This window comes from Mustela nigripes, chromosome 4 (genome assembly GCF_022355385.1).
Source record: "Mustela nigripes isolate SB6536 chromosome 4, MUSNIG.SB6536, whole genome shotgun sequence".
Taxonomy (NCBI): Eukaryota; Metazoa; Chordata; class Mammalia; order Carnivora; family Mustelidae; genus Mustela; species Mustela nigripes.
Genome location: NC_081560.1, coordinates 32,490,765 through 32,506,269, shown reverse-complemented (window position 1 = coordinate 32,506,269; position 15,505 = coordinate 32,490,765). Strand labels below are relative to the sequence as shown.

Here is a 15,505-nt window from a genome sequence, read left to right as displayed (position 1 = left end):
GGCAGGAGCTTTGTCACTACTTTCCTGCAAGGCTTTGCAGGAAACAGTAAGAAGTTCTGATTTATTGTTAAATCAGTGGGAATCCATTAACTTATGTAAAACAGGAGGGATATCATCTCACTGATGTTTTTAGAAGATTACTGGGACATTGTTGAGGATGGAGGGTGAGGATGAGAACAGCAAGTCCAGGTAATCAGTTACAACAACAATCCAGGCAAGACCTGATGAGGGGTTTAGAATTAGAGGTGGTCATGGAGAAATGGATGATTCTGAGATATATTTGGGCATAGAATCCACAGGGTTTTCCTAATACAAATTTTATTGACTCTACATGTATCTTTAAAATACATTTAGAATCCTACCACTTACAGAGTTCACAGCCATCCCTTTGGTCTAAACCATCATTATCCCACACTTGGATTATAATAACCTTCTACTGGCTTCCTGATTTCACTCTTGTCCCCTTGCGTCTGCTTTCCACAGAGCAGCTAGAATGAGCCATTTAGTTAGAGCCATAAGTTAGATCATGTCATTCTTTGGCTTCGAACCTTCCATTAGTCCCATATCTCAGAAATTAAACTCTAAAAGTAGCCTACAAGGCCCTCCACAATTTGGCCCTCATTTCTGCTCCAGGTTCACTGTGCTCCAGCCTTCTCGCTATTTGTTGAACACGCCCGACTGATTCTCTGTAACCTCAGGATCTTCACACTTGCTGGAATCTTCCCCAGGAATGCTCCTTTTCCAGACACTCTTATGACTAGCTCCCTTGCCTGCTTCATTTTCTTATTAAATATCACTTTCGCATTCCCACCTTTCCTGTCCTGCCTTCACTAACCGCTGTGTTTAAAATTGCTTCTTCCTGCCATGCCACCACTCTCTAACCTCCTTCCCTGCCTTATTTACTGTTCTTAGAACTTATCACCACCTGACAGCCTCTCTATATATTTGCTTATTTTCTGTCTCCACTAGAATGTCACTTTCAGGAAAGTAAGAATTAAAAACAAAAAACAAAAAACTTTATTTATTTTTAAATTTTTTAATTAAAAAAATCTTTATTTAAATTCAGTTTAGTTAATATATATTATATTGTTAGTTTCAGGGGTAGAATTGAGTGATCCATCATTTGCATGTAATACCCAGTCCTTGTTATATATTAAGTGCCCTCCTTAATGCCTATCACCCAGTTATTCCATTCCCCCACCCACCTCCCCTCCAGCAATCCTCAGTTTGTTTCCTACAGTTCAGCATCTCTAATGGTTAGGAAAGCAAGACTTTTGTATTTATTTACGGATGTATCCCAGTAGAACAGTGCCTGTCAGATAATAGCTTCTCAATAACTAACTGAAAAATGAATTGCTGGATAGATTGGGTATGGAAAGAAAGAATTGTATACTCAGTACAGTACGGTATGAGTCCGTGGGTTTTTTAGCCTGAGCAGCTTGGTGATGGTTAGAAAGGGAGAGGACTAGGAGAGAAACAGATTTTAGGGCTTCTGTTTCTTCATGTTAAGCTTGACGTTCCTATTTTACCTGTAGGGAAAATACTGAAATACCGTTGAATATGTGTCTAGGACTCAAGGATAAGGAGTTTGATATATATATATCACACACACACACACACACACACACACACACATATATATATATATATATATACATGCATATATATATGGAGAGAGAGATCTATATATGAACTCTGGCTGTGGTATTGAGTGAGATTGTGTATGTAGAGATGTCGATAGAGAAGAAAGAAGGTTAAGATGTGAGTCTTGGTGGTTTTTAACACTGGCAGGAGAGACAGAAGAGAAGCATCCAATAAAAGCACCTGGGAAGGGAGGAGGAAAGCCAGGAGAGTGTGATATAATGGAAGCTGGAAGCTAAGAGAAGAAAAACATTTCAGGGTAATAGGAGCAGCCTGAGAAAGATAAGGACAGAAAGTAAGTGAAAAGGATAAGGCACTAGTGGTCTTAGTAAAATTGAAGAGGAAGTTTCATGTGAGCAATGGTGTGAGATAACTGTAGATCAGTACATTATGGTCAGAGTTGCATATTTATATGGAACATATATGTCCAGATGTTGAGTTCTGGAGTTTGGCTATGATGTTGGGTTACCTAATGCAGTGGAGGGATAATCTTTTGCTCTGAGACAGTAAAACAGTTGAGAATCTAGCATAGTAGATGGAGCTTTTACATAGACTCTTTCTTTTTTTTTTCACATGGACTCTTAAAAGTAAGAATATACAGCAACGTCCAGATGGGTAGGTCGGTTAAGCATTTGATTCTTTGATTTCAGCTCAGGTCATGGTCTCACAGCCTTGAGATCGAACTCTGCATTGGGCTCTGTGCTCAGTTGGGAATCTGCATGAGATTCTCTCTGTCTCTCGTTCCCTCTGCTCCTCCCCGTTCTCTCTCTCGCTCTCAAATAAATAAATAAATAAATTTTTGGGTGGGGGGAGTAAGAATACGCAGCCAGGTGACCAAATCTTTAGTGTACAAGGGTGTGTTACCCGGCAGAAGACATGACAGAAGGATGGTGGCAAGTGCTGGAGCGTTATGGCATGAGCTGCGGAAGATCAGGAACTGCTACCCAAGGGCAGGGCCGAGAGTAATGGTCCAGATGTGCTTTGGAGAACTGGGAGAAGCCAGCCTTACATCCTTCTGGATAGACACGAGTTTGGTGGGGGAAATTAACAGCTTCAAGAGAAGCAGTGAACTCAGGTTTGTGTTGCATAAATGGTTCAAGGATGTGTCCGGGAATTTGTATGTCATGGACACTCAGGTTCCAGCAGGATAGGCTAGAAAGACTTGGGGAGGAAAGGAAACACCAGAAGGCAGTGTGATGACAGAGCAGTGTGGGGATTAATGTCAAAGGTTGAGGTATTAACCTTCTGCCCGTTGCTATGAAAGAATTTCTCATAATACTTAACTTTCAGCATGACCGTGCTGTGAGATGCCTGCCAGAGCAAGTATTTGTTAACTGTGCCCCAGATAACCAAATGAGTTAATCTCTTGAATAGGGTTATTTACCATTACCCATGTGAATGTGGAAGGGTGTGTGCCAAACACAGTTATTGTGGTTTTGGCATAAAAAGTCCTTTCTGACAGTAATTGTTGGCCGGTATGTTCAGTTGCTCATTGAGGCCACTCCTGGAACAGGAGAGCAATGCCATGTCATCACAGAGGGAAGGATGCTTATCGTCCTGTTTTCTGTTCCTGGGCCTGCTTCCAAGCCATTTGAAATATGCATTAAATCGTTCGATTGTTCATGATCTCCAGGCCAGGGTACAGTCCTATTTGAATCTGTTTAAGTTGATGAAGAAAATGTTTCACTCAAACTGTCGCCTGTCAGTTTTGAAGAGGGTACAAATCATTCTTTCCCCCAAAACAGGATGAGGCTGATTTCTTCCCTGCCCTTGTCTCCAGTTTTGCCCTTGTGGAAATTTTACACACACATGATAACATAGATAATATAATGGCGCTGTCAGACCCTTGCTTTTGGAAAGGAAGATTCTAAGGTGTCTTGAAGTAAGGTAAAGAATTGCCACTGACGAGTGTAGAGGTTGAAGAAGAGAGTCTTCTTGAAGACGATTCCTAAATTCTGACCAGGCTTATGCTTGCTTTATCCTTATCTGATTAAGGATCAAATAGAAGAGGGCGTTTTTTACTGAAAATATTTTTGTTAGGATCTGTATAAATGCAAAGCCTGTCTTGTTCACTAGAAAATCAAAGGAAGATTTCTCTTCTGGAAATGAATGGAGTGTAATTTTGATGAGAAAAGTAGATAAGTATTTAGGTAACCTTCCAGCCCAGTGAGTCATTACAGAGCTGCCGTCCGGTGATTTGCATCGTGCCTGTAACTGTTACTTCTCTCCTCAGTTACCGGTGATGCGCGTATTTGCATCATGTGCTCAGTTCCACGAAGAACTAGTGACCTGGTGATGTCACTGTCCATACAGGTCAGGTATTGATCGTGCCACTTTTTAATAGATGCAGCTTAATATTTCCCTTTAGATTAGCTCTGAAAATGACATTTTCTTATTAATCTTGGTCTAAGCCTCTCACGAGTGCATTTTATAGTGGTCTGTGTAAATAGAACTCTCAGGGGCCTCTCAGAACTCTGGTAAACAATTCCTCCTTTCCTTTCATAGCCCTTAGGATCAGTAAAAATCACTGACAAAATCATAGCCATGCAATACAGAGTGTCTTTTCTATTTTCTACTTATGCCTTTATTTGAAACTGTAATTAAATAATGTCAAACTTACAAGTATAACAAAATAGTATCTGCTGTTTGAATATAATATGGGCCAAATTCTATAAACTTTAATTAAGTCAAGCTTGCATTGACCTCAGTAGGAATCTGGTTGGGGATCTCTTTTAATTACCTCTGCCTTAAAATATGTAAGAATTTTCAAGTTGCTTTTCTCACTCCTAGAACAATGCATGGATAGCTAAACTAATAAAATGTTTAAATAGACACAAATCAAACTTGAAAGCTTTAAACTGTTTTCATCCTGTAAGTCAGCTGAGAAAAAGCATACAGAGTGTAGTTCTAAATTATGTCCATAGAGTATTTCAAATCCAGTGAATTAACTCCCCCCCCCCTTTTTTTTCTATTTGAGCTCATAAATGTTAACCTCAGAAGTGCCTCAGATTCTTCCACTGAAATAAACTTGAACTGACAATAGCCAGATGATGTAAAATTGAAACTGAAATTCTATCCTTGGCCCATCCCATGTTCTTCCCCTTAGGTATTAGAAGAACCATAGGAGAGTTAGTGTTTTCATTGTACATGAACTGTAATATTTGGGCAAAGCGGGGCATATAAATTTCTGACTGCCAGGAGAAAGCAATTACCAGCATGGAGAAGATAGCTGGCAATAAATAAACAGAACTGTGCTAGATAGTGAGTGAGTTTAAAGATTTATTTAGAATGACTTAGCTTATAGAAAACAGGCCTTTATATTTATCATATGCCTTCCTTCAAGTTTATCAATAGAAAGGCTAATTATACCACCAAGCCATTTTTTGTACAGTATTTTAAAATAAAGAAATTGGGATATACTATATTGCCCAAGTAAGCCACAAACAAAACTAGTCACTTGTAGCAAAACAAATAGTGCTTTGAAAATGGGGTATATCTGGGTCAACATTATGTCGGGATAACAGCTCCCATTTGTCAAGCTCCCATATTGTGTCCTAGTGCCCTGTAAGCTAGGTGTTTTTCTGGTCTTGCAGATGAGAAAAATCAGCTCACTTGGTGCTAAGAAACTCCACGGTCCCTGGATGGGAACCCCAACCTCTCTCATTCCAAAGGCAGTGATGGTCTTGACTTCTGGAATGTGCCACCTCTCCCATGATGGACCCTTTCCAGCAACCCCACTGCTGTATCCAACACTTTCTCTTTTATTTTGAAAACAATGTTTTCATCCTGTAAGTCAGCTGTGCATTTTATAGTGGTCTGTGTAAATGGAATTCTCGGGGGTCTCTCAGAACTCTGGTTCTGTGGTTCTAGAGAAGAAGCAAGAGTGAATTTTATGGCAGAAGAGTTTTCTTTGAAAGTAGTCTCATCTAAGTCGACACCCCTCCCAATCCCCACGCTAAGTGTTAGAGAGGAAAGTAACTTACCTTACAATCAGTTTAACTCTGAAGCATCCCTCAAGATGAGATGCTGTTCTTCACACCACATCTGTCGGTGGACCTACTTTGGAATTCAGGTGGAGGAGAATTAAGAAGGGGGACTCTAAACTATGCTTCCTCTGAGATTGGATTATTATCTTGATATCATTATAGGATTCAAGTACCGTGTATTAAAATCATCACATTATTTTTTGAGAAAATTCTCTAAATGTTGTTTGGTCAGACGTTGACTTTCTCTTAGATGCTATCAATACTTTAAGGAACTGCAGAGTCGGAGTACCTGGGTGGCTTAGTGGGTTGAGCCTCTGCCTTCGTCTCAGGTCATGATCTCGGGGTCCTGGGATTGAACCCCGCATCAGCCTCTCTGCTCGGCAGGGAGCCTGCTTCCCCCTCTCTCTCTGCCTGCCTCTCTGCCTACTTGTGATCTCTCTCTGTGTCAAATAAATAAGTAAAATGTCTTAAAAAAAAAAAAAAAAAGGAACTGCACCGTCAACCCCCAAGAGGAAGAAGTGATCATGGTTCAAAAGGCAATTAGAAAATAGAAAACAAGGTCTAACTGATGAACATTGAACTATCCATGACATGATAGGAATTATATGACATGACATGAGGAATTAAAAGTGAAAAGGACAGCTAATGAACTTTCTATGTTTAAGGAAGCAACTTTAAAATATATACACGCACACATGCACATGCACACACACACACGTATCATATACACACACACACACATAAAAAGAATAATAAGAGCATCACTGCCCAGAATTAATTGAAGTCATAATAACAGTAGTTAATTAAAAATTTTGTCATCTTTATTCACCTTCTTTTCTGAAAAGCCCCCATGTGACCACCACTCAGCAATTTGCCTCCCCTGAGGCACCAGCAACCAGTTTCTTCAGTTTGTTCTCCATACATTTCCATATTGTACACCCATAAATGATATGGAGGATTATGTACATTTAAATATTAAATTATATACATTTTCTACAGAGTAATTTCTTCACTTAAAATTATTTCATATTTTTCTACATTGAGATATATTAGGCTTAATTCATTCCTTTCGCTGTTGAACAGCATTTCGTCATAGGCATATACCCGCTTGAACCATCCATTCCACTGTTTAGGACAGTGCTCCCCATCCTGTGGGACTCTCAGGGTGTGCAACTGTTCAGAAACTTACATGAGCAGTTTTTAAGGAACAGATTTGGAAGCTGAAGTATTGGGTTATAGAGTTGGCCTTTTTTATTTTTGATTTTATAACAGTCTGCCAAATCAGCTGTGTGTAAGAGAGGTTTCCAAGTGTAATTTTCCAAATGTAATATCTACGTGAAACTCTTCTTATGAAGAACTTTTATATTTTTAAATGTATTCCTGTTTACCAGGAGTTCACAGACTGGAGCCTGAAGGCTAGATCTGGGCTCCTGCCTGCTTCTGTAAGTAACCGCTTGCTGCTGCCCTCATGCTCCACTGTCAGTGTCAGTGTTGAGCAGTTGCAAGAGAGACATACGGCTCACAAAGCCCAAGACGTTAACTCTTTGGCTTATTGCAGAAATAATTTGCTCGCCCCTGTCAAAAATAGCATTACCTATCAATCCGTTTACTTTTTTGTTTTCTTTTTAAGTGATCTAACATTTAGCCACAGAAACTGATAAATGAGACGATTTTAGAGTGTGATAGAAACAGTGGGGAACGGGGCTGTGAGTGCAATGCTGACATTGAATAGAGTGGTAGAGAAAGTCTGAGGGAATGCCGCATGAGCTGGGACCCAGGAGATGAGGGGCTCATGGCTCAGAGAGGTTAAGTAGTTTGTGCAACTTCACATGGGACGGGGCGGGGGTGGGAGGGAGCTCATCTGTAAACTGAGGAGGGTGTTTGGATGATCTCCATGGGCTCTTCTGGCTCTCACTTTCTTTGCTCCTGTGACTTTAGGAGGTGGCATTTGATCTGGGCTTTGGAGGGTGGGGTGATTTTGACAGGCTGCCTTGTAAATGACAGGAAAAAGGTATTCCAGGTGGTGAGAACAGTTTGAACAAAAACACAGTGGCTAGTGACTGTAGAAAGAATTCTGAGTATGGTGTACCACAGTCCGATTTGACAAGGCTAGAGTTTAATCCTGTAGAAGACAGGAGAGTCAAGATGCGTCTGGCACTGAGCTGAGGGAGGGTCTGAAAATCATACTTATGAGCTAGGGACTAATTCCTTGGAATTATAGGATTGAAAAATTTGGGGTCTTTTTTTTTTAGCATCTCTGTCCATTGACTGGCCTTTGTCTATCTAAACAGTTCCAGTGATGAAAGACTTCTCTGAAGACTTCTCTAAGTCATCTATTCCACTTTCAGACAGCTCTAAGTATAAAATAATTTTTCATTACATTATATCATAACACAAGTTCTAATTCTAGCTTTTCCAAGGTGTAGATAAAATCATTGGAAGATTTCTGTGGCACCTGGGTGGCTCCGTGGGTTAAAACCTCTGCCTTTGGCTCAGGTCGTGATCTCAGCATTCTGGGATCGAGCCCCACATCGGGCTCTCTGCTTAGCCGGAAGCCTGCTTCCTCCAATCTCTCTCTCTGCTTGCCTCTCTGCCTACTTGTGATCTCTGTCTGTCAAATAAATAAATAAAAATCTTAAAAAAAAAATCATTGGAAGATTTCAAATGGTAGAGGAACATGTCAGGGATGTGTAACCCAAGGACTTAATGTAGGCCTTTTGCAGCACGCATATAATATGTACCCCAAAGGTAGAGATAACTTTTGAAAGCCTTTAGAAAGCATTTCTTTCATGAAATGTGTTTTGAGCATTTATGTTGGATCAGTCAGTGACCAAGAATCTGGTGATAAGCCAGAATTCCTATTCTCACACTCTTCCCAGGCTCATGGGGAAGATGGACCAGTAGACCATTGTAACAAGGACTCTGGGATTTGGGGGTGGGAGTACTTAACCTGGCAGGTAAGAGGCAAGAAATCAAAGGGCAGGTAAGTGTTCCTGGAAGTTGATGAGCTGTCCAGATTGATCAAGGAGGCAGAAAGAAGAGCACTCCAGGGATGGGGAGCATGGAGAGAGAAATGTGAATGGATGTGACACATTTAAGGAACAACAAAAAAAGTGTTTTATGGTGGCCCACAGTGTGTGGGTAGGGAAGTAGCTAAGAATGAGGCTGGCATAGTGGACTGAGACTGTCACGAGGGTCTGTGTTTGCCGTGCTAAGGATTTTGTATTCTGAATTTGATGAGAAGCCAATATTTTTTTTCCTAGATATGTGTGTGTGTGTGTTTATGTATATGTGTATATGTTTATGTGTGTGGGGGGGGGGTGGGTTTTTTTTTGAGAGAGAGAAAGTACTAGCAAGCATGAGTGGAGGAAGGGGCTGAGGGAAAGAGTCTTAAGCAGACTCCACACCCATCGTGGAGCTTGACATGGGGCCCAGTCTCAGGACCTTGAGATCATGACCTGAGCTGAAAACAAGAGTTGCATGCCTAACTGACTGAACTACCCAGGCACCCCACCAATATATATTTTAATAGAAGTATAAATGACATATAATACCGTATTAGTCTCAGGTGTATATTATAGTGATTCAGTAATTTTATACTGAATGAAATGATTCTCATGCTAAGTCGTTACCCTCTGTCATCGTATGAAGTTATTACAATATTATTGACTGTAGTGCCTATGCTGAACATTACATCCCCATGACTTACTTATTTTATAACTGGAAGTTTGTACCTCTTAATACCCTCACCTTTTTCTCCCACCCCCCCAACCCTTCCCCACTCTGAAAGCCAACAGTTTGTTTCCTACAAGTCTATTTCTGTTTTGTTTTGCTTATTCATTTTGTTTTTTAGATTCCACATATAAATGAGATGAAAGGGTATTTGTCTTTCTCTGACTTATTTATTTCACTTAACATAATATTCTCTTAAGTCCATCTATTATGTTAGAAGTAGAGTTGCTGGATCATATAGTAGTCCTATTTTTAGTTTTTTTCCACACCATTTTCTGTAGTGGCCACACCAATATGCATGCCCACCAACAGTACATAAGGGTTCCCTTTTTCCCCATCTTCAGCAAAACATGTTGTTTCTTTGTCTTTTTGATAATAGCCAGTCTGACAGGTGGGAGGTGATATCTCATGGTGGTTTTGATTTACATTTCCCTTATGACGAGTGATGCTGAGCATCTTTTCATGTGCCTGCTGGCCGTCTGTGTATCTTCTTTGGAAAATTTCTACTCACATTCTCTGCACATTTTTAAAGTGGGTTACTTATTTTTTCTATATTAAAAGTCAGTATTTTTTTGCATTTCCTTATCTACTTTATTATTTTTAAAATTTTAATTCCAGTTTGGTTCACATACGAAGTTATATTAGTTTCAGTGTACAATATAGTGATTTAGTAATTCCGTACATCAGTCAGTGCTCATGATGTTGAGTGTACTCTTGATCCCCTTCACCTATTTCCCCCCCCATCACCCGCCTCCCTTCTGGTAATCATCAGTTTGTCCTCTGTAGCTAAGAGTCTATTTTTGGTTTGTCTCTTTTTCTCTTGGTTCATTTGTTATGTTTTTTAAATTCCACATATGAGTGAAATCATATGGTGTGATATGAAATCATATGATATGAAACCATATGATATGGTATGATTGACTTATTTGACTTAGTATTATGCTTTCTGGATCCATCCATGGCAAGATTTCATTTTTTTTTTTTTTTTTACAGAGAAATCAATATTCTTAAAAATAGTTTTTCCTCCCCAATTTATAGAATGTACATATATATTCCTTTCAAAAAATTCAGAACATACGGAAAATATGAAGAAATAGAAATCATCTTTAAGCTCACTAACCATAAATAGTCAATGTTAAAACAGTTTGCCATAGTTCTAACCAAGTATGATACTATGCATAGATACAGAATAAAAGTTATGATCTTATCACAAAATAGAGTTTGTATCCTGTTTTTTCTTTTGTAATGTTGTGTGCCAGCATTTCCTAGGCTTTCTTGTTAAAAATTATTTGAGAATTTAACTATTAATGATGACATATAGTAACCCAAAAGATGACTGTGTCTTTTTACTTGAATGCCTCATAATGGTTTAAATTTTAAGTTGCTTGCATTTTTCACTATCTTTTTTTTTTAAATTTTTATTTATTTATTTGACAGACAGAGATCACAAGTAGGCAGAGAGGCAGGCAGAGAGTGAGGAAGGGAAGCAGGCTCCCTGCTGAGCAGAAAGCCCGATGTGGGGCTTGATCCCAGGACCCTGGGATCATGACCTGAGCCGAAGACAGAGGCTTTAACCCACTGAGCCACCCAGGTGCCCCTGCACTATCTTTTTAAAAGACTTATTTATTCATTTGAGAGTGTGCACAAGCAGTGGGGGAGGGGCAGAAAGAGAGGGAGTGAGAATTTTAAGTAGACTGCAGGCTGAGGGGGAAGCTTGAAACTGAGCTTGATTCTATGACCCCAAGATCACAATCTGAGCTGAAATCAAGACTTGGCTGCTTTAACTAACTGAGCTACCCAGGCACCCTGCATTTTTCACTATTATAAATAATGTTGTGATAAACAGCCTTGTTTGTAAATTTGTTTTCACATCTGCCTATTCCCTTGGGGCCATGTCAGTGGTGCCTCTTAAGGAGCGTGATGGACTCAGGTATGTATATCTGAAAAGCTCTTCTTTTTTTTTTTTTAAAGATTTTATTTATTTGTTTGACAGAGAGAGATCACAAGTAGACAGAGAGGCAGGCAGAGAGAGAGAGAGGGAAGCAGGCTCCCTGCTGAGCAGAGAGCCTGATGCGAGCCTCGATCCCAGGACCCTGAGATCATGACCTGAGCCGAAGGCAGCGGCTTAACCCACTGAGCCACCCAGGCGCCCTGAAAAGCTCTTCTGACAGTGGTGTGAAGGGTAGATTGGAAAGAGGCAAGCAGAGCAAAGATGCTCTTTGAGCAATTTAGGCCAAATATAATGGTATAAACTAAGTTACTGGCAGCAAGTTCAGAGAAAAGAAGACATGGTAAGATTCTAAGGTGTTTGCTTGTTTGTTGTTTGTTTGTATAACAGAGCTCCCTGGGAACTTGCTGAAAGCTATTAACATTTTATACCTATTAGTTCAGGAGTTTAGGGACCTCTACGGTGGCTTTAGTTAGTAGGGCAACGAGGGTAACAGGGATCAATGGCTCTCTTCCCCAAGAGCCATCGTTACAAAAGTGGTGAGACTGAGACCCTGGACACAAGAGCAGTCCTGGATATCAGGGTACTTTTGAGAAGAGTACTGGACATAACTAGGGAGGCTACTTCCTCCTAAGTAGGAGACAGGGAATCTAGAGAAGGAGTGAGGAAGTAAGTATAGAGAAATCCAGAAGAGAATGGTGTTGAGGAAGCCAAAAGAGGCATGAGTTTCAAGGAAGATGTCATCAAACTGTCAAATGTGGCAGAGGTCAGCAAGGAAAGGACTGGAGGGTATGCATAGGAGCAATTTAAGTCACCTGTCAATGTGGGTTGAGCAGATTCTGAGGAGCCGTGCTGTGGAAACCAGATTGCAGCTATGCGGTGAGAAAAGAAGGGAGCCAAGGGAGGCGAGTGCGCATGGCTTGTTTCAAAGAGAGCTTGTGAGGGGCTGGGGAGGGCAAGGTGATATAGCTGCAGTGAGATGGGGCCGCAGGAGTTCGCTTTTCCTTGTTTATATTGAAACAAGGAAAGCTAGATTTCTAAATTATCATATGACTTTGATTAGTTCTCTGACATTTGCTATTTGTCATGTTTAAAATCTTTTGATTTTTTGGATTCTGTATTCTCTCTCCAAGCTTCCAATGAAAGCACTCCTGCCCACACTGCTCGCATCTTGCTTCAAGGTCTGCTGCAACAGGCCAAGACTCCCGTGTGTGCTCACATAGCCTCAGTGGGTCTTAGTTGGACTCCCCTTTCAGTTATTAAGCTTCAGCATGCTACTATTTGGAATTACAGTTTCAAAATTTCAGAATATGACTGATATCCTTGAAGTTTGACCTTAACCTGAAGAATTGGTTAAAAATGATAAATGTTTTAAGGCTGCAGTTTAGAGAATGTCTTTATTGTGTTGCCAAATGCTGAATGACAGGGAGCTTTAATTCTAACAAGCTCTAATTAGAAAGCGGGGAGGAATCAAAGGGTGATGTCAACCAGAATCAAACTGAACCAGAACAAGAAATACTTTTATTGGTTACAGAACATCAACAATGTGTGGTATAATCTTATTCACTTCCTTTACTAGCAATGAAAATACTGTGGGCTGTCCTAGGGGGTTCAGTCTTATTGAACACATAATCATTTTGGTAGGTGTTTTTCGCTGGTAATGTGTTATTCTTTGGAGCTGTAGAAAATTATTTATTTTGACATATGCTAAATGATTGTTGGCTTTAAAAAACAAGACAATGTGGCAAATGTTTCCAGTGTAAGAATAAGTGGATAGTCAAGGCATTGACTTGGTTTCTTACTTAACAGTGAGTTAGCCTATTTGTGAGTAGTATTTTTCTCAGCACAATTGCTTTAAATATGATGACATCCAAAAAGAGTTACCACTTTTGTTTTTTTTTGAGTTACCACTTTTTAAGAGGGCGTTGTGTTACAATAGGAAACAGTTATCCATATAAAAGCACTTTTTAAGAGGACTTTGTGTTACAATAGGAAACAGTTATCCATATAAAAGATTAAATAAAGGACATATACATGTACATATACATCAGTGCATATATGCACATGCATATATACCATATATCTATATGATTTTGCTGTATAAAGAACCTGGTTATCTTTCTGTAAGATAGATTTTACTTTGAAATTCTTGGTCCTTCTTCGCTTTCCAGTGAAGTTCAGTATCATGTCTTTTTTTTTTTTTTTAAGATACTTATTTTATATTAGAGAGAGAGAGAGAGAGAGCACACACATACATGAGCGGCGGGAGAGTCAGGGGGCGAAGCAGGCTTCCCACTGGGGAGCTCGATGCAGGGCTGGATCCCAGAATCCTGGGATCATGACCTGAGCTGAAAGTAGACGATCAACAGACTGAGCCACACAGGTGCCCCATATTGTTTCTTTTAACTCCCTTTGGGCCCCTCCTGCTCCCCTTCTTGTCTAGAACCTTTAGACTGTTCCTTTAATCATTCTTTCCTCATTCTAGCCAACTCTGCTTGCTTCTTGACTCCCTTCTGAATCTAATTCAGTCTGCCCAGGTTCAGCCTCATCATCTGACATGTTTGCTGCTGTCCCTGGGCTGGTGAGCACTGCTAACTAAAACTTGACAGGCATGCCAGCTGTAGCCTCTGTGAAGTCATGGCTCCAAATTTGCTAAGTCCTCACAATGGCCTTTGCAATCCTAGATTGTTTCCCAAGCAGTTCTCCTTTTTATGTCTATTCTGTGTTTTCACCCTATCTTCAAACTTCCTCCCGGTCACCTATTCCCTCAGTTTCAGAAAATGATCTTGATTCCTGTCTTTTTGAGGCCATCACTCAGGAACTCTCGAACATCCTTCCTTTCTACTGCTCTGTATCACTACCTACTCATTTTCTCAACCCTTATCACTTCTGGTTATTTTCTTGCCTTTTCTCCATGACTTTGTCACCAGGTTGCTCAAAAGAATAGTGCCTGCTTGCCTCCATTTCTGGTCTCTGGCTTTCATCAAACTGCTCTTAACCAAGTTAAACTGTCAACGCCTATGAGATAGTGTTCAACTTCTACCTAATTTGCCCCTATCATATTTTAACATTACTGAGTGCTACATCTAAGCATCTTCCTCAGTTTTGTTTTGTTTTTTAAGATCTTATTTATTTATTTGACAGAGAGAGATCACAAGTAGGTAGAGAGGCAGGCAGAGAGAGAGAGAGGGAAGCAGGCTCCCCGATGAGCAGAAAGCCCCATGGGGGGCTCAACCCCAGGACCGTGAGATCATGACCTGAGCCGAAGGCAGACGCTTAACCCACTGAGCCACCCAGGCACCCCTCTTCCTCAGGTTTTATGAAATCCCCTCTCTTTGGATATTCTTCCACATTGGGTTCTCACAAATTCAAAGTTGCCATTTGTCCAAAATAGCAGGAAAAGATTTGAGCATTTAATTCTTTACAAAATAATAATTGGTATGAATGCTTATAATCCAGTATTTACCTCTATTGCTAAAATTGTATTATACTTTTTTATCATATAAATCTATTATAATACAGTACTTGTTATACTTTTAGAAAGTAAGAAATATATTAATTATCCTTTATTTCTTCTTTCCTAGTTAATGAAGGAGTTCCCCTTACTGAGCATGTTCAACATCCATGAAAACCTTTTAGAAGCTCTTCTAGAACTACAAGCATATGCTGATGTTCAGGCAGTCTTAGCAAAGTATGATGGTAAGTTCTTGGGTATTTTTATCTACTTGAGTATTTTTCTCTTGATGTATTTCAGCAGATCAGATCAGAAGATCAGTAGATCAGAAAGATCATTTCAAATAGTATAGGACTTTAATAACTACCCACTTACAGAATTTTTACCTACAGTTTTAGGATGGTATTTTATAAAATCATAGGGTTTTGTGGTTGGTCAGTGGGGGCCAGAGATGTCCCATGGCCTATGCCCCATGCCTCTCCTTTCCTCCCAGTGGGTTCCCCTTCTACTCTTCCTGTCAGCAAGAGTTAGGCATGCTCTGCTTTATTGCCTCCATGGTCAGAAGTCATTCAGAAACTCTGCAGGCAGCACTATCCTGTGGGGACCGCCCAGGCTGTTAGAGCTCCTGCTGTGACTCCACAGTGGATGGCTGTGACCACTACTAGCTGGTCATGTTGATCCTTGAAGCAATATAGAATAGCTAGTAGCCCTTACTACAGCCCTTGTGACAAACAGTTCAGTAAA

General features: G+C 40.2%; 1 protein-coding gene across 1 annotated transcript in view; it reads left to right on the top strand.

Moving 5' to 3' along the window:
* Positions 1–15,505, top strand: part of ST7 (suppression of tumorigenicity 7) — a 241,790-nt gene that overhangs the window by 168,815 nt on the left and 57,470 nt on the right. The window contains exon 10 of the mRNA XM_059397510.1: positions 14,892–15,006. Within this exon, the coding sequence (XP_059253493.1) occupies positions 14,892–15,006 (115 nt within the window). The remainder of the gene's footprint in view (positions 1–14,891; positions 15,007–15,505) is intronic.